This window comes from Lutjanus erythropterus, chromosome 3 (genome assembly GCF_056507025.1).
Source record: "Lutjanus erythropterus isolate fLutEry1 chromosome 3, fLutEry1.hap2, whole genome shotgun sequence".
In the NCBI taxonomy this organism is placed as follows: Eukaryota; Metazoa; Chordata; class Actinopteri; order Lutjaniformes; family Lutjanidae; genus Lutjanus; species Lutjanus erythropterus.
In genome coordinates this window covers 18,775,920-18,796,374 of record NC_139319.1, presented here as the reverse complement: position 1 = coordinate 18,796,374, position 20,455 = coordinate 18,775,920, and the positions used below count along the sequence as shown (strand labels likewise).

Below are 20,455 nucleotides of genomic sequence, written 5' to 3'. Positions count from 1 at the left end.
AAAGATGACAGAGCTCTTGAGTATTTGTGCAAAATTCACAAACAAAAGTTTTGCAGACTGATTTCTAAGATTCTATCTTTTTCTTATAAAACTAAATTCTCAATTAAAATCGCTCACTGTAATTGATAACAAAACGAGTAAGAGGTTTCCGGATTATTATGAAATCTTTTTCCCTAATACCTCAATTTAAACGTGTATCCTATACATCCGTACTTTTCCACCCATCTTTTCCACATTTAATTATTCATTATTTTATATTTTATGTTATTTTGTTGTGTTTATTTGACTTATTTATATTTTATTTTAATTATGTCCATATTATATTTTATATGTAAACTCATCATTTATAATTCATTTAAATGCGCCTTAACTTATCAACCTGTTTGTGGTATTAAATAATAGATTGATGATGATGATTCATAATTCTGAACTTTTATTTAATTAAGATACTGAATGCAGGACATTTGAAAAGTTCATTTGCAAAAGCAGATAACCACCACTCTCAAAAACAACAACAAAACAAAACAAAACACCAGCAATTTGCAATTTGATTGATATTTCCATGGACTGCACAAAAAACTTGGTTCAATGATATAATGAATAGAATAAGATTGTTTATCTCATTGCACATTTTTTGTTTACACTTATTTGAGGATCTGTGGGATAAGAAGCTCTGTTTGACTGAACTGGATCAAATAATTTGCTTTAGGATGAAAAGTTTGGTCCTAAAGGGATAGTTCACCCTAAAATTAAAAATAACATAGTTTCTCTCTTATACTCTTCTTTGAATATAATGGAACTATGTAGCACTTGTCTTATGGTGCTCAAAATACCCAAAAGACAAAAACACGATAAACACGATCTTTCATTGAACTGCATCAACCAGCTGTACTGTGCTGCGCTCTTCTTTCTGTGTGATGATACAGTTAACGGGTCTAGTTCGGAAGGAAGAGAATAGTTCCCAAAGTTTCTAAAGTTTCTAATGATCAAACTGAAAACAGGAGAAGTGTTAAGTGGTCTGTTATTGCTGCTGATGAAAGTGATGAATGATGCCATCAAGTTAAATTACCCCTGAAAGTCTGCCCCTCAAACCCCATACCCTATACACACACACATCCATGTGTGTAGATTACAAACAGTGTACTGCTTTCTTGCTAAAACGGTATTTTATTAAAAAAAAAATAAATAAAAAAATAAAAAAATACAAGGTTGAAACCTATTGAAACCTGTAATTAGCCATATAGATTACTGGTCTTCTTGAGTCATTAATCAGTAGATTTTGACTTCTTTGAGCTTCTATGTTTGTTTGTTTATTTAACAAGGACAGTGAACATTGATAAGAGAGACAAAGTTATTCATCATTTATTACTTATAAGCATGCAGAACAATAAGAAAAGAGAATATTAACGTTTATAGAAACTTCATTCACACACTTATACTACATTGTCAGGCACTATTTAAAATATGCAACACAGGTACTCAAAATAGGTGCAAAACAAATAAAATGAAGGCTATTAATATTAATATAAACATGGACTAAAGACAACATTGTACTGCATTGTTGTATAGGCCTACTTACTAATCTATGCATAGCAGAAGAATAGACTTAAAAAGATATATATCATTGCCTCACTGATCAAAACAGATTTTTATTGTGTAAAAATATCTCTTCCTCAGTATTTCACACAGACTGGACCTCAGCTGAAATTTACCAAACTTTCTGGCTCCCTTGAGATGCTGTAATTTGAGCAGGAGGGGTGGTTTCACTGACAGACTGCCCATTTCCTCCAACCAAGACACCGACAAAGAACTGAGTGTTCATCTCAAGAAGAAATTAGGTGAAAGGTGTCGAAGATGCGGACGTCTCTCTGCCTGCTCACGGTAAGTACAACATTTTTCTATATTTTCCCCCCATCAAAGTAAGTTTAACCTGTTATTTGTTGACTTTTGGGGACATGCAGCCCGCCGGAAACCTAAAAATCCAGACAGGGAGTCTCACCTTCCCCTTAATCAACTTGATCAATCAGATAATCCCATCTCATTGATCAATCAATCACGCGGCAGTGCGCAGACGCAGACTGTGTCCTGCTGCAGGTATTAAAATCTGGCTGAGAAGTTGCTGTCAGTTGTGCGCTCCTCCTCAGGTTAATGATTTGCTGCTGGTTATCTCGTACTTAGTACTTGAGCGTGGAGTTTGGAGTCTGCCCTCCCCTCCAGATAAAACATAATAGGAGAAGCTCGGACCTGCTTTGCCTTCTTTTTTTTTTTGGCCCTTTGGTGCCACTTCAGCCACTGACTCCTCTGTCCTGTGTCTGTTCTGCTTCTCCTGGCTGCAGAGAGAGGACACGCAATGTTAACTCTGGTTGTGTTCTTGCTTTGTACAGCCTCCTCCTGGGTCTCAGCTGCCGACAAAGGTAAGTAGACGGACCGTTGTGACCTTTTTTCTGGGATGTTTTTGGGGTAAATTAATTTAGCTCTGATCTTCACTTCATTTTCAAAAAGTAGAAATGTGCCAGGAGGATTTATTTGCAGCTCAAAATGACTCTGTGCTGTGATCTGGAGGCTTCTTCATAGAGGAAAAATTGGGAAATGACTGATGATGTAAGGCAGTGGTTATCAAACTGGGGTGTGGGGACCAACAGGGGTCCTTCAGTGGGTTGTAAGGGGTCTCCAGCAAAAGAAGAAGAGATCCAATATTTTAACTTTTATGTCATTTTTTTGGAGGTCGGAACTATAAGTGAGGCAATAGGGTTGGCAAATTTGTTTGACTGCAATTTATAATGATCCTAGCTTGATATTTGATTGACTTTAAATAATTTATTATCATCAAACAGAAATAAAAAGATGGAATTCATTAAAACAATTGTTATTCCTTATTGTGCAAAAGAGACTTTAAAATCCTCAAATGAATGAACCCTGGAAGGATTCAATGCACACGGTGTTCACATACTGTACTGCTGTTTGTGACATCTCTGATTAATAAGAGCAAAGTCAAGAACGATAGAACACAACATATATTTTATTTCTGCTGGTGTATTTACCTCTGATCTCGGTCAGTCGTTGACTCAGATTGTGTATTTGTTGGATTCAGCTCTGTGTTGGATCCTCAGCGGCCGGTGATGAAATCAAATACTGACACGTCAGTCTGTCCTCCCTCGTGGCCTAATGTCACATCTAACCTAAAAGCTTGTCATTAATAGAGCAGAGGAGAGATTTTTATCTTCGAACACGCCTTGTTAAACGACCGCTGGCTGAATCACCTCAGTGCTGTCCACAGGTAGTCTCTCTGTAAAGGAAACAAAAAAATGAAAGAAGAGAAAGCGCACTATGATCAGTGAGAGTTCTTCTTTTAAAAACAGTGATGATTATAACACTAGTGCATGCTACATAACACACTTTTAGGAAATGTCAAAGACTGGGCATTGAACCAACTTTTGTGTTAGAGTTTCTGTTATTTTAAATCTTGACACCAAGATATTCATTTTTACTGCAAGTGTATGTGTTCAAAATATCAGTTATTGTTTTACTTGATCACTAATAATCTATTATTATGTATGTATTATGATGTATGCCAGACATCCCCCTCCCAGCATGTCTGATGTTTTTAAATTGTTTTGGCAAAAAGACAATGACTAATTATTCATCACAGTGAACAATTTGTCATATATCAAATAGGGCTGCAACTAACAATTATTTTATTGATTAATCTGCCATTTTTTCATGTAATATATAAAATGACCCCAAAAAATATGAAAAATGCTTAAAACAATTTCCCAGAGCCCAAAGTGGCATCTTCAAATTGCATCTTTTTTCCAACCTAAAGACACAAAGACTCTTCATTTACCATCATAAATGACAAAGAAAAGCAGTAATTTGAAAAGTTAGAACCAGCAAATGTTTGGCATTTTTACTTGAAAAAAACAACTGAATTGATCAATCGATTGTTAAAATAGTTTGCAATAGATTCTCTTTTGGTCGAGTGCTTGATTAATTGACAATTCTGGTGTCAAAGTTTCAGTATCATCTGAGATTTGAGAGTTTGCTCCCAAACTGCAACTTTTTAATTAAATGTAAGAAACTACCAAAATAACATTATTCTTTACACAATACCTGTGTTTGCTTGTTGTTTGTTTCCCAGGACAACACACACAGACTTGTAGAGCTTGAAAGCACCACAGAGGAAGAGTTTTTAAAACAGTCACGGCTTACAACTGTGTTATTATCTGAGTGACAAACAAATGAAGATGATGAATGTTCACCAGGATGGATTTCTAAGTCAAATTTCAGTTGTCTACTAGCTGATATAATATGAAACCAAAGGTTAGACATGAAAATGTATTTGTCAGCCTTTAGAAAATGGTTGGTAATGGTAATGTAAAACACAGCTCTCCACTCATGTCGGCTCACCTGCTGTGTTTCGTGTGTTTCTTCAGGTGGTGCTGCTGGACCCCGGCTGAACAACAACCAGCTGTACAAATTCAGCTACAGCACTGAGGTGCTGGTGGACAGGAGCAGGGGGTCAAAAGAGGGCAGTGCTGGCTACAGGATCTCCAGCGATGTAGACGTCAACCTCGTGTGGAGAGATCCCAGCAGCAAAGATGACCAACTAATTCAGCTGGCGGTATGTCGGTCCAATCACATGTTCAGACAGGACGTGATGTCATTCTGAAGTACATTTATAAAAAAAAAAAGGCCTGATTACACATACGCTTTTGATTAAACTGGTAGTAAAACTTGCATGTTTCCTCTTCTCCACTGTTTGCTCACATGAATTTTTCTCTGAATGACAGATCTCAAATGTGAAGATCGACCCTGCGTCCCCTCGACCGGAGAAGAAGAACATCCTGCATGGATCCACAGCAGAGAGCGTTTTGGGGAAGACCAAACTAGCAGCCCTGACGAAACCATTCTTTGTGCATCTGAAAAATGGAAAGGTAAGAGTATTAGCATTTCCACTCTTGGCACTTGTCACGGACTTAATAAAACATATTCATGTCAGTGGCTACACCACTTATTTTTTCTAGTTTTTCCTAAATATTATATGAACGGTTGTTTTCAGTCAATTTCTGATCTTCTACATGTGAGAGATTCTTACATTAGTAATGTTGTAAAGTCAGTGCTTCCGGCACTCCACTGTAATTGTCCTCAGAGAATTAATGAGCTTGCCTTCGTTATGCTGGAGCGATGATGCTGGCAGGGGAAATACCTGACAAGATGTCTGTGTGTGCAAAGGTCAGCAGTGTTCAGAGGGTCAATGAATGAATGAACCAGCCTGAGTGGCTCTGGCCTGGGTTGTTGGATAAGGCTCATGCGGTCTCTTACTGGCTGTGAGATGTTTTATTCAAACTCAATCACTGTTATCACATCATTATCACTGTATGCTGTCTAATAATGCGTAATTGCCACCTAAAGAATGATAGGAAGCTGATTGTTAAACACCTCATTTAAAGGCATGTGACCGTGGTTTATAACTATAGACCTAGCAAGTGAAAAGATCTCTTTAAATATGTTTTAATGTTTTTGATTATCTATTAGTCCACATACAGTAAAGGATTAGAAACCACTTTATAAAGGGTTTATAAGCTGTAATTAAAGGCTTCATTTCAAAGTCTAGACGGACAAATTTCATGTACCAAACTTTCAGTTTCAAGTCTTAAACAAGTCATAACTAACTAGACTTTGTGCAACTTGAAATGTCAAATGAAGATAAAAAATTATGCCTCTCTTCCTGTGATTTTCAACTTATGCATTTTGCATACTTAAGTTTGTTTTTTGTTTATCACTGTGTACTTTTGTATCTGAACAAAATTATCTTTGGTATTCCTTTTTCCAACTGGAGCTCAATAATGTAACATTAGTTTCAGTCTGACACCGTTTGACATAGTAGCTTATTAACTGATCTATAAAGCAATAGTAGATGCTTTATTAATAATTAAAATGATTGGTTACAACTTATAAATCCTTTATAAGAAGGTAGCAATATTTGTAACACCCAGTGTAAAGTACAGTAAACAGAAACATGTTTGTGGTTCATGTTGGTTTCACACAATGCCAGGACTTCAGTGATGTATATAGATAGAGATACTCCAACAGCATACTTTATGGAATACATCTGCGATAGAGTCCAAATCTTAGCTAAAACGTTCCCTTTGAGGATTAATACATGTTAAAGATGTCAAACATGTCAAAGTGTGTAATAGAGCAGTAAAGTTAGCAATAATACATATGCATTCCCCATTTAGACTTTCAGATTATAGCTTGAGGAGAAACTCACAGTTTGGTCAGGGTTAGTTCTTGGTTAATTTTAGGAAAAGATCATGCTTTGGATTAAAATAACTGTTTCCATAAAACAACCAACTTTGACACTTTTCCTCACACAGGAATCAAATCTTGGTCTCCTGTGTGGAAGTCCTGTGTTTATACTTCACACTATTTATACTCCGTCCTTATACTACTGCACCTTTATATACGCGTGTACTTTTCACACCTAGGTGAGGCAAAAACGTGACACCGACAGGGTATCCTCTAGTGGAGTGGTGGGTCTATTACACTCTTTGCCGTAGACAGAAACGGGACAGATCAGTGTCCCCCCCCCAATGTTGTAAACTTATTTATAATGCGTCAGGAAAAACACACAGAGCGGCAGTGGACAGTCTATTTATGGTGGTCCTGGCTGATATTGTGGCTGAGTGCCACAAATAAATTACATACTGTATAGGAGACAGTGAGGATGATGTAATTGGCTGCTTTCTCAACTCAAGAGCATGTCATTATTGAGCCAAACTGAAGCCTCACTGCAGAACTGTGTGGTGGTGTGATATGATATTTCCCAAGATGAACTAAACTCATTTGACTGTGGTTTGGTTCCATTATTTTAATATGATATCAGTAACATATGTGGGTAAACATAAGACTGACTCATCTTTCATGTCGGTCATTGCTGTGTGCTAATGTGTACTGAGGATATAATTAGAGACAATATACCGCACGCCAGGTTGAGATCGTCTTTTTAAAAATTTAAAGTGCTAATGCCAAAGTATTCTGGTTTTGTGTTTGATCTGCACTTCAAAGAATATATTTTATTTCTGCATGTAATGTAAATAGTCTCTGATGTCATGACCATAAACACGTGTTTCTGTAGAAGGAAAACTGACACCCTGAAAGCCTTTGTGAGCTGCAGCACGTTCAGTACTGTTGGTCGCTTGCCTCAGTGGCTACTTTATCTGCTGGATGAAACGCTTTGCCGTCCATTGTTGATAGTAGGTTTGCAATGGTACGAAATTAAAATTTCATCATTTTAAGAGCCACTTGGTCTTTGGTGTTGTCAGTTTTTTAGAGCACAAAAGCCACAGAAATAATAAATTTAACAAAAGGGTTAAGGATGGACACTGGTGTCTAAAAACCGTGTTGACAGGAAAGCAGCAGAGGGTGTGGGCGAGGCATCAAGGCCTTTGTGACTGCTGGACACTATTTTTTTAGGGGCAGAAAGCCAATTTGAGGGGTCCCCGTGGACATGGCTGTCATGGCTGTCATGAAATTCCTTGCCTGGTGGTGCCACAGTCTGAAATACGGCCCTCCTTTCCCATTATGTTTTCTGGGCTGAGTACTTTTTTAAAGTTCCTATTTTATGTTACAAAATGCAAATGATTACACAATAACAATCCGATCGATTTACAATTCTTATAGCTCTCTTCTGTAGCATGAACACTGGATTAGTATTGGTTTTGTACATGTTTCTCTGTACCACTACACAATAGGTAATCTATGGAACTATGAGAGAACAATAAAGTATATATAGTGAGTTCTGATTCAAGATATCTTTACTTTATTCAGTTTTTTTGTTCAAAAGCATTATTTAACTTTGCTTTTTTTTTTTTTTTTTACACATCTGCTGTAGGCAAAAGCATTTTATTCCTACTGGGCCGAACCTGCAACCATCAAGAACATCAAAAGAGGGCTGGCTAGCTTGCTGCAAGTACAGCTCAAAACCGGAAAGGTTATTGAGGTAAATGGCATGATCATGCTCCCATCACATTTATTCATGTTTTTAGTATTTTATTACATGAAGCTAATGTGCACGAACGTAATGTCTGTGAACAGAATGACGTGTCTGGAAGATGCACCGTCGAGTACAAGGCAGTCAAAGGTCAAGTGACAAGAACCAAGATCCTGGAGACATGTAAGACTGCAGAGACTGGATTCACTACACACAGTCAGGTATGTCAGCATCCAGACAAACTCACCGTGCTGAAGTATGAACCTTACTGAATCATTCATAAATCATGCACTGATTGTGTCCCCCTTCAGGTCTTGGGTGTGAGCAGGAAGTCCAGTTCTGTTACAGTGTTCGCATTTGAGGATGGTTTCATCCGCTCAGCCGTGGCTGAAGAAACACACCTGCTGGCTGTTAACGCCCGCAGATCCACTGCTGCTAAAGTCACGTCCAGGTAAATGCCTTAACAAAGAATAATTCCATACTGGCATTTTTAGTAGGGGCACACTTTTCATTTAGAATTTCTTCTCAGGCAAACCCTCACATTGGTAAAGACAGAGGCTGGACCACTGGAGGCTGCTGGGAAAGATGCAGCTGGGGTCATCAAGTCAGTGGATGCCAAACTGGCTGCTGTTGGCATCCAGGCGGAGAAGGTCAAATCCCAGTGCAAGGGATGTCCATCAGTGAGTACCGGTTCACTTTCACACACCAAATTATTGAATAGGTTGCCATGTTGTACAGACATTCATGGTCCCCAGAGGATGAATCATAATGACTGAGCCTGAGCATGTAGGCATGCTAATATTAGCATGTAGCATTTACCACAGCCTCACAGAGCTGCTAGCATGGCTTCTGACTCTTAAATGTGGTTGCATCCACAATCTAAGAATAAAATGAGTAAATCCAGATTTAAAATGAAGCAGAGCTCTGTTGCACAATTAAAGACTTGTGTCCATTTAGTAAATCCAAGTTTATTCATGTAAACCAAGGTTAAACAGAATTGAATCAATTTTTTACTCACCCAAATTAAAATGAAAAAATGTTGTCTCCTAGATAGCTAAAAACATGCCAAAACATTGAATTCTTTCCTTGCTATTTAAAAAGATGAGATAACATTACAATGTTTTGTAGCTATCTAAAGGTCCTTAGTTAAAAGTTAACAAAACTATTATTAGAGTACTCATGATGGCTCGGCAGAAAATTTCTCCTCCTCTGAGAAAAACCAGTTGACCTAATTGTTGGACCAGTATGGCCAAGTAATAGCAGATTAAAAAAACAGACAGCACAGTATGTTGGCACTGTTGATGGAACCCAGGCTTAGTCTTGTTTATGTTTGTTTTGCCTCCAGACTATAGACATGATGATTTCATGGTGGCATGTCTGACTGACACATTCACGTAAACATAACAAGTATATATATATATATAAGTGTGTGAGTGCAGCCGATGCTCTTAATAGATTTTGAAACTCCTTCCTGCAAGTTTGCATACTTCAGAATAATTGTAGTTTATTACAACTTGGTTCTTATTTTGGGGGTTTTGGCCATCATTTTTATTTCTTATGATAACATTTTACTCATTAGAATGTTCTTTGATCTGAAAACATTGTGTAATTGCTATAATTGAGACAAACTGGGCAAACAACACAAGCGATTAGATTGTGTTGGGTTTGGATTGGGTGATAATTTTACCGTTGACCTTGTTTTTCTCTTCCAAATAAGCCTTGCTAACCTAGAGGTTTATAGAAATTAGGAAAATTGACATTATTGAAAGGGGCAATGACCAAAACAAAAGACATTTTAGCAAACTGGAATTAATATTTAATCTTTCTAGTTTTAATTGAGTACATAAACTCATTGCAAGTCATTATTACTAGGAGGCAAGTTAGGAAAATGCTTGCACATCCAGTGTTTTTTTATACAGTTGCGTGCATCAAGATCCTCACAATCTGCTCTTTATTGAACCAGTACAGCTAAACATTTCAGTGCCTAGTATTAAGGTCTGGGTTGTGTGAGTCATTATTACAGAATGACTCCTAAATAACAGCGTATTAGTAAACAGATACTGTATATTTTTGTGCTGCAATTATTGAGTGAAGACGATCTGTCTCCTGATCCCTTCTCCCCTGTGTTCTCCCTCTTAGCTTTTTGAACATTGGCAGGCTCAACAGAAGCAGCTGGAGCCAGCAAGCCTGTCCAAAGCCACGGCTCCTCGCAGCTTCCTGGCTCTCATCCAGAGCATTAGGAAGGCGTCCAAAGACGAGATCCTCAAAGTGCTGAAGACTGCCAGCAAGACATCTCTGTAAACAGGCTCCTCCTTCTTCCTTACATCTTAATTTACCTACTGACCCCATCACCCTGCCGCTTTTTGAATTTGTCTTAACTTTTAAAGTTGAGATGGTCGGGATCCAATAATATTAACTCACCACTGTTGTTTACCTTCTTGCTGCTGGTTTCAGACCTCAGGTGGTGGATGCTGTTACCTCCTCCCAGACCACTGCATCTCTGGATGCCATGCTTGAATTCCTGAACTTCACTGATGCCAAAAGTTTTGTTCTGCAAGAGAGGTTCCTCTATGCATGTGGCTTTGCTTCACATCCCAACGAGAGGATGCTCCAGGCTCTGCTGGTGAGTGTCATGTTTTTGTTAACAACAGAACTTGCACCTTTTGTTGTTAAGTAGTGGAAAAAATAAGAGACCATGAAACAATGCATTATGTAATAATTTGCTGCATTTTATGATAAATTATTACACATTGTGATGGTCAGTGCAAAATGCAGGAATTGGACTTTTTTATGAAGTGGTAATAATATTAATAAAAAAAAATAAAATAAAAAAATAATAATAATAATAATAATAATAACCCAAAATGATTGAGACATTAATGAATCTTTCCACGTTTTTACACATTGAGTACCACCTCTTCATTTTAAATTATATGTCTAAAAATGTAGAAATTTTAATCTTAAGAATACATCTGCAAACTCAGTCATAATATATTTTGATTATATGGCAGAACTGAATGTTTTTCAGTGAATTTTAATGTCACAATTTTTTTTTTTCCAGGATATTTCAAAGGGAAAGATCGGCAGCACCGATATTAAAGAGTCAGTGGTGATCATAATGGGAGCCCTGGTCCACAAGCTGTGTCAGAAAGGAGGCTGTGACTTACCGGTGAGTTTCCAAGAACAAAATTTATATGATAAGACACACAAAAAGTTGTTATTTTAAAGTAAATCATGATGAACTGTCTGTAGTCTGGAAACTAAACCAAGTCTTGATCTTTTGCTGTATGTTCGCCTCTCAGACGGTGGTGCAGGTGAAGAAGCTGATCTTAGACGGTCCTGACAGCACACAGGTGGAGTCCGAGGTCCAGATGTATCTCCTGGCTCTGAAGAACTCGATGCTTCTGGAGGCCATTCCCATCTTCACAAAATACGCAGAGTCAGAGGTGGGAGCATACAGCACCATCGCCCTCACTGCCCTGCAGAGATACGATGTCAAACTCATGACCGATGAGGTGAGCCATAGTGCACATAAGAAGTAATTTAAAATGATGCTTATGAGTGTTTCTGCTATGTGGAGCTAAGTAGCATGTAACAGAAGCCAACTGCTTATGTCCTTTGTAGGTTAAGCGGACAGTGAACAGAGTTTACCACCAGAATCGACGGATCTATGAGAAAAACGTCAGAGCTGCTGCTGCTGATGTCATCCTCAGTAGCAATCCGTCGTACACAGAGGTCCAGAATCTGCTTCTGTCTATTGGAAACCTGCCTCACGAAATGAACAAATACATGCTGTCCAAGATCCAGGACATCCTTCGCTTCCAGCTGCCTGCCAGGTTTGTCATCACCAACAGAAATGAGAATGCTAACAAAAAACAGAACATAAATAACAAGATTTTTTTCAATACATATTGCAGACATTTATTGTATATTTTTTTTTTTACTTTCCAGCAAAGTTATACAACAAGCTATGAAAGACATGATTTCCCACAATTATGACCGTTTTGCAAAGGTTGGGTCATCGTCTGCTTTCTCAGGATTCATGGCACGTAAGTAATCAACCCTCCAAGCCTGAAATAAATGACCAAATATATTGTTTCAAGATTTAGTAAGATAAATAACATCACAAGAGTTACATTCATGTTGACTGAGCATTTTAATATTTGAATTCCTACAGAATCTGCTGATGTGACCTCCACATACAGCTTGGACATCCTGTATTCAGGCTCTGGGATCCTGAGGAGAAGCAACATGAATATTTATGGTGCTAGTAAAGGAGCCATGCTACATGGATTACAGGTAAGGAAACCAAATAATAAAGTAAATTACTGTAATATATACAAAATACGCTTGGCAGGGCTGTTGCAGGAGCATTTGCGGGAATTAACTTATGAAATATAATTTTGAAATTTGAGTCAAGTCAGATTTTATTCACATAGCCTAATATCACAAATCACAAATTGATTTAGGGGGCTTTACAGTCTGCACAGTGTGTGACACCCCCTCTCCTGTAGACCCTCAAAAGAGTAATGAAAAAACTCCCCCAAAAAACTCTTTTAAATTCTCATGCAGTGTAAGTGAAATGTAGGTGCAGGAACAGATCAACAGGTCATTATTAAATCGCTAATTCAGACTAATTTGGGTATTTATATTCTTCCAGGTTGCAATTGAGGCCCAGGGTCTGGAGTCACTGATTGCTGCCACCCCTGACCAGGGAGAGGAGGACCTGGAGTCTTTTGCTGGAATGTCAGCTCTGCTGTTCGACATCCAGCTTCGGCCTGTCACCTTCTTCAAGGGTTACAGTGACCTCATGTCCAAAATGTTCTCCATGACCGGGGAGCCCATGAATGTAGTGAAGGGCCTCATCCTGCTGACTGATCACTCTGAGGTAAGCAGTTACCACTGTGTACCACATCAGCACCATGTTTATGCTTCATCTTAATATAGTGGTCACGTATGACAGTTAGATCGTTGACTCTAGGTCCTCGTTAAACTACCTCAACTATATGAAATTTTTGGAAGAGCAGAGGACTCTTCTAAAAATGCTCAGAGAAACTTTTATTCCCCTTCAAAACAGTGTCAAATTGGCAGGCTGTAGCTCAGCTTGATATCAAGGAAAACAACAGCATTACTTATTTGTTAAACAGTTTGAAAAGATTTTGGTTTTCTAACACATGGTTAATGGTCTTTTTTAACCCAATCCATGATCTTTTCTTATACCTAACCAAACTGCAATAGAAAACTGAAGATAATAATTAAAAGAAAACTGAAGACAGTAAGTCAACTTAATTTAAAAAAGGCTCAACAATAAGCCTGTCATGTGCGTGAAACTCCAGCTTCCTTGGGGGGAAAGTCCAAGTCCTAAGTTCTCCCATGTGCACCATGCAAGTATAGATTGTGGGAGAAGTTTGCCTTCAGGCTTTTCTGCCAGATAGCTTAGGGTTAGTGAAAGGTTAAGTTTTTCTGCCAGGAATCCCTGAAGGCCAACTTCTCCCACAATCTATACTTGCATGGTGCACATGGGAGAAGTTGGCCTTCAGGTCTTTCTGGCAGAAAGCTTTCTGTTAGAAGGGGCTTTCTGGCAGAGAGACGTGGGAAGTGAGGTGACATACATAGTCCTCACTTTGAGCAGGTTGTGGTGGATGAATGGGTAGAAGGACTGTGTACAAGTACATACAAGGACTTTGTCAGAATCTTACAGTAATGTGCACAAAGACACAGATAGTGAATGACTCAAGTTTATAACTTCGGTTGTCTAAATGCGGGCAGCTGACACAGGGATGTAGCATTTCTCAGGCCTGATGGTGTCACTGCTTTAAACATAATTATCAATATCTTTGGTCCTCCAGGTGATTCAGCTGCAGTCTGGTCTGAGGGCGAGTGCAGAGTTCCAGGGAGGGTTGGCCATCGACATCTCTGGAGGCATGGAGATCAGTCTGTGGTACAGGGAGTCCAAGACCAGCGTCAACAACAGGTACGGACGAGAGACAACACAATTAAACCAGCTTCTGCAGGTGTTTTCGTCCTGTTAGCTGAAATGGGTCATCAGGAAAGCTTATACATAATGTTATGTTATGTATATATATATAGGTCAAAGCCACAAGTAGAGCCGTGGAATGACAGTTATCTCACGGAGTATGTTTGTGAAATACTTTATGTATCTACAGTATGATGTAATGTACTTACAGGGCAAAGGTCGCTCTGATAGGCAGATAATTCTTCGAAAACAACCTTTGTGACTGAAAGGAAAGTTGTTTTTGAAGTTCAAGCCGTGTCACCGCACTGCAAATAGATCCCTGTTGATGCTGGATTCATGTGAACTTTAGATGGTCTATAAGTGTTGCCTGATTCATTTGTTCCACTGGCATGCTGAACACACTCCAGCATTGTGCTTCACGCCTGTCTTGTTTCTAGGTTTGTGTGGATATGACGTCAGTTCTGTCTGGTTCTCTATTTTAAAACATTACAGTCGATGAACAACAGTAGCTTCTGAAAACGGAGCACATCATCATGCTGGTGTCAGTTTGCTTGTGGCATCTGGTGATGAAACAGGATTTAAAGAGCGATGCTGCAGAGTTTTAACGTTTAAATATGGTGAGATTTTCCTTTGGAAGACTGGGCTGCCAACTACATGTTGCTCCTAACAATAAAATTAAAGCTAGTACAAGGAGCTTTTGACTGGTTATGAAACAGTCTAAGTTTAATATTAATGCATCTATATGACTTATCATAACTCAGCCGTTATTTCTATATAGTTGTTCCTCAGTTATAGTTGGATTCTCTGTGAAATCAGATGAAACAAGTCTGTATTTATATTTTCCCAGGGGCAGTTACAGTGAGTCGGACATTAGCCAGTTAAAAAGACAGAGGAGATTTATAAATAAAGATAAAATTTACTTTTGAGGTTACATTTTGTGGTTATGCTGGAGGAAACACTACTGCTTTTGACCACATGGACGTCCAAAATTAACAAAAGAGAAAAGTTTCTTGTAGGAGCATTAAGTACCAAAATTTAAAACTGAATTGAAGAGGATTCCTCAGCCTGTTCACTTGCTTTTTGGTGGGTTTGATTTTTGATGCATTTAAAAATTGTTATTTGCAGAAAAATATATTTTTACTTATCGTAGCAAAGTAAATCATCAAAAAAAACTTCAGTATCCTGACTGAAACTCAAGCTTTGTTCTGGCACTAGATCCAGATTTGAAAAAATACCCTGCCCTTGTGTCTTATGATCAATTATTAACACATGTGATGTACAGTTCTATAGTATACAAAAAATTCTATTGTTGATAATTTTCTCCTGTTCAATGGACATGTGCATCATCTTCCCTTTAGTGCTGTTTCCATCAAGATTGTTTGGTGTGAGTTGCAGAATTTTGTATGTATCGGCCGTCGAGACGCCTACCTTCTCTTGATTATAATACTAAATGGTACTTGGCCACTTAGTTCTATTAGCAGAACTCACACCAAAACGATCTAGATGGATAAATAATACTACAGGTAAGAAGAAAAGAAATGTGTTTTTAATTTTTGGAGGAACTGTCCCTTTAAGGGTCACATCTTGAATTTGGACTTTGGGATGATTTGACCCATGTGTGGAGGGGAATGGCAGAGGCAGGTGAATGGATCAGCATAGTTGTACCTCGTCCACTCTGATAATAGACTGGCAGTCTATCTATAGACGCAGAACAAACCACACTGGCATCTTTGCCAAAGCATGTCTCTGCGGGCAAAGTTACAGAGGTTGGATGTTCAACTGGCTGGCACACGCTTTGATTTGAACACATAAGGGGAAGTTGTTACATGGTGGTTAAACTCTACTCGTTAGTGTCTGACCTTTACTGTGAGTCACTGATACAAACTATATAAAACACATACATGGTCACAAACAGGGACCACATACCATAATAGATACGACTAATAACTTATGAAGGCTAAAGAAGTTAGTAGTGTCTGATTGGCTTGAAGTTGTGACTGACAATCGTAGATCAGATCACCTTTGACACAGGTATAATAGAATGCAGGTAACCATAGCAACGCTACACTACTTAAAATGTGAAGAACTCACAAATCTGTCCGGTGGCTTTTAGACAAACTGAATAGAATAAATTCACACAACTTAGGCTACACAAGATTTTCTAACACTTTGAACAGCAATTTCACATGCATTTCAAAGGCGATGAATTTGCAATTGAAATAAAATTAAAGAATTTTTTGGGGGGGCATTTAGTATGTAAAATATTTGTATTTTTAATATGCGCTTTAATAAAATGTCATATTTCACCTGGGAAAACTTACTTTCACAGACTCTTTTTGGACCTCTGAACACTCCCTAGTGAATTCTTTGCACATTGCTGCACACAACTGTACGGTCCTTTCATTTTATTATCTGTTTCTTGACTTGCAGTACTTGCTTTTATCCTTCTTTATATTGTTCTACTTAATATGTTTATTTTTATGTGCCAAAACACCAAGGCAAATTGTTTGCACGTGTAAACCTTGGCAACAAAAAAATTGCAAGTATCCGTCAAAAAAGAATCCAAGGCACACTAGCAACACAGATGTTGGGGTTGGTGGGTAAGACTTGGTCATTTTTAACTCTTTTTGACATGTAAAATAAAGGCATTTTAATTTTGCACAAACCTTACAGTGTGCCTTGGATTGTTTTTGAAGGAGGCAGTTTTAATTTTTTACTGGGACTGTTCCACCCATGCACTAGAAGAATGTGCACAAAATACCTGAGTTATCCAGAGAGCGCCTGTATGTGACCAACAGAAAGACTCAGCAGTGCTTCCACTCTATTGTCTTCAAACTTCTGACTAACTTTTGTTTTTGGTTTCAGGGGAGCGTTGGTGGTCACTGGAAACGTTACGGTGGACATGGACTTCATGAGAGCGGGTGTGGAGGTCAGCTTTGAAACAGAGGCATCGCTGGACTTCATCACCACTGTCAAGTTTTCTGAATATCCCTTCCTGGTGTGCATGCAGATGGACAAAACTACCTTCCCCTACAGGTACTATGAGACCATCCCTGTAAAGACTGCAGTCCTCTATCATGATTTATTTTTGAATCATCTTACACAAATCTTGTCTGCTTGTCTAATTACTTCTTCTTGATGTTCTTCAGTGAATACCTGACCAAGTACGAGAGCCTGTCATCAGGAAAGAGCGTAGTGAGCAAGAAGAGCAAGAAGCAGCTCGTCCCCGGCTCTGAATTCCCTCTTCACCAGGAGAACTCAAACATGTGCAAGAAAGTTTTTGACTCCAGCTGGTAGAAGGTGAATGATGAACTATCCTGGAATGAGTTATCATTACACTGTAAAAGAAAAAAAAAGGTAAAAAGTTAAGAAACTTCATCGTATCAAGGCAACTGTCATCATCATTCATTTAACTTTACTTAAATTTGACCGAACTCTAATCTTTCGTTGAGATCATTTGCTTATCTTCTTAGAAAAAGTTTTAGAAACCAAAAAAGCGCACTCAAATCATAAAAGTGAAATTGAATAATGGTTAATAATTTAAGACTTTCATTTTGCAACCATTTTCAAGCATGGGTTCACAGCTCTTTTGGGGATTTCTCAACAAAAGACTGTAGGTTGACTTTTTTATTTAAAAAAAATAGGAGCTTGAGTTTTGGCTTAAAACAAAAAAAGTGAAAACAGCTGCCTTGAAATTATGAATTTTCTCAATTTTTGTTAGAGTTTACAGTGTGAGTATTGTCACTCAAAGAGGGTTTATTGCATTCAGGGACAGCTATCACACCTCAGCCTCATGCAGTGAAACACTGTAAGAGAAAAAAGTGGTGAATATTTTTTTTTTTTTTTTTAACAACACATGCAATGTTTACATTCCTGTGAGTATTTAAGTCATTTTTAATTTGACATTTTGTTTTGAAATCAGGAATTGTCTTTTTATGGATTTCTTTGAAAATGTATTTATGATGGGTAGACACACACAGGATGTATGTTTATTTGATGGTTAATACTCATGAATAAAACCACTGTAATTTTCCCAGCGCAGTTACAGTAAAGATGTAAATATCACACTGGAGACAGTGTGTAAACGTTCCCCGTGAAGAGAAACGCTCCTTTCTGACAACATTCCTTTGTTTTTAATTTCAGTGTTTTTACTAAGGAGGAGCAATTTATTGTTTTATGTCACTGTATCACTGTAAAAACACTTGAAATAACTTATTCAGCGAAGTAATGTCAGTTAATTCCAATTTTTTTCTAATCACGTTGGTGATTTTTAATTGTCCCTACGGAGACGATTAGTCTGCATTGTCTTTACTTTGTACTTGCAAGATTTGAGGTAAAAAATGAATCCATCAACACTTGAATATATTTTTTGTACGTGGCTGTAATTCCTCTGTTTTGTCTGAAAACCTTTGTCTAGTTGTAAGACTTTTGAGCTACGCTAAACTTGTAGCGATCATATCTAGTGATCAGTTTGTCAGATCTGTAATTGGCTGACAATAAATGTGCACTGGAACACCTATGACTTTTGACTGATTGACTTATATGGCGCAAAAAGGTGTGTGAGCAATTATACAATGTTTGCAACAGAACTGGATAACCCTCTTGGGGTTTGTTTGTCTTTAAAGGGGCACTCCACTAATTTCATATATCTGAGAAAGACATCACCAGGTTAACTTAGCTTAAAGACCACAAAGTTATAACAGAAGTTCTGTGTTACAGAATGGGATCATTAAAGGTGCAGTTTTCAGTGTATTTTTTGGGGTCATTGGGAAGAAGTTTCACAATAATGAATAATGTAATTTGTTTGAGTGAAATCTAGATGTCTGCTCCTCCTCTTGGCTCTGTTTTCAGGTGGTGAGAGACTTTGGTCAGTCACAGGTCAGTAAGATGGTTCATTGAGTCTCATTCCCAAAATGTCAGTCTACATGTCAGACTGGAGGAACCAGGACCCTGAATGTCCCTGGGCAAAATAACGTGAATGTTGTTGACATGTGTTGTAACTGATATGGGTCGTGAGCAAACTAGAAAATCGCTTCATAAATGCAGTCCATTTACTAATAAGCTATGTGCACCATATACATAAGCATATTCCCCAACAAATTTAAAATCAAGCCAATTAACACAAAGCAATGCCACAAAGTCTGCTGAATACCATGTACGTTGCAATTTGACTGATACAAAGGCTGTATTGTTTGGGCCAACAAAATCCTTTTCTCTACATGTGACATGAAAACCAGTACAGATGCAGTGATGTACCTCCTCTATGGATGGAAATATTATTCGGTCACAGCTATTGGATACTAATAATTTTTCAGCAGACTTTAATGGTTCCCACTGGATGAATCTCATCACCACTCTCCATCTAATCACCAGGTCAGCTTTTTTAGTCCAATACTATAGAATATGACCAAATACTTGGAAGACTGACAGATATTAGCATGCAGACATTACAGTTAGCTACAAGTATTGTTTTGCCTAAGTAAGTAGAGACCCACAGAGCCACTCGAGTGGCTGTAGATTCTTAGAAACCAGTGATACCAGTGTAAAGTTCTTGCCTCCTTGTGGTTTCTAATGAAAATTGTAAACCAGATCATTTCAAGATGGCAAACTTGGCAAACTGGCAAAATAGGACCTGTACAAAATAGATTACAGCAGATTTGGTAAGATACATTTTTATTTCTCCTCTCTAACTTATAACATATTTTAGCTGCATCATTTTACCTTGTTAATTTGTAGTTTTTGTAGTTTGTGGTTTGTCCAATGAGACAAAATGCACTTTTTTGGCCTCAAGTACCACACACTTGTTGATTCAGGTGCAGCAGTAAATCTTGACTTTTCCCTGTGTCACAGCTGTGACATCAGAGCCTCTACTGGCATCTAAATACAACAACTGGGCCTTAATGTAGATTCTTTAGAAACCACTGAGAGCAGCTGGGGGCAAACCAGTGTCTGCCAGTCTCGCTGCATCCATGGCAACCAAGTAAACACAACAGCAAACTGTCAGGTTAAACTTAAGCCTCGGCCCGGGTGATGTTTCAGTGTCACCAGAAAGCTAACCTTGCACGCTGGCAGATGCCAAATGAGTACTTGTGTTGGCATAAATCTGTTCGATTCCCTTTGACCCTTGTCATTTATTTTTCTGTATGTTTTTAGTGGTGAAACTCTATCGGCCATGTATCAAACTGCCAACAGCAGTGCTTATTAAGGTCAGGAGAATACATGGAAGAGAATACAGTTCAAATATCTGATCTATTGAATAATCAAAATTAAAGTATACAAAAATGAAGAACATTAACTGGTTCATGAGTAGTGTGGGACACATGGATGATTAGACACCTGGCTGTTGTTCTTAAAACATAAACTGTATGTCATTGCAGCTGGACTTTTAGCTTTTCTGAGAAATATAATGAGCTCAGTGCAATAAAATTTTGGTAAATTTAATCAATTTATTCACTTTTTTTGGTACAGCTTTGCAATACATC

At 38.1% G+C, this 20,455-nt stretch overlaps 1 protein-coding gene across 1 annotated transcript; it reads left to right on the top strand.

Moving 5' to 3' along the window:
• Positions 1-2,164: 2,164 nt before the first annotated feature.
• mttp (microsomal triglyceride transfer protein) lies at positions 2,165-17,346 on the top strand. Its single transcript, XM_084715291.1, has 18 exons — positions 2,165-2,414; positions 4,434-4,621; positions 4,791-4,934; positions 7,898-8,005; positions 8,101-8,217; positions 8,308-8,447; positions 8,526-8,676; positions 10,136-10,293; positions 10,451-10,619; positions 11,058-11,165; positions 11,299-11,511; positions 11,621-11,832; positions 11,948-12,045; positions 12,174-12,295; positions 12,657-12,884; positions 13,846-13,970; positions 16,839-17,009; positions 17,123-17,346. The coding sequence occupies exons 1-18, from the start codon at positions 2,351-2,353 to the stop codon at positions 17,268-17,270; spliced, it is 2,664 nt and encodes an 887-aa protein (XP_084571417.1). The 5' UTR covers positions 2,165-2,350; the 3' UTR covers positions 17,271-17,346.
• The last annotated feature ends 3,109 nt before the right edge of the window (positions 17,347-20,455 follow it).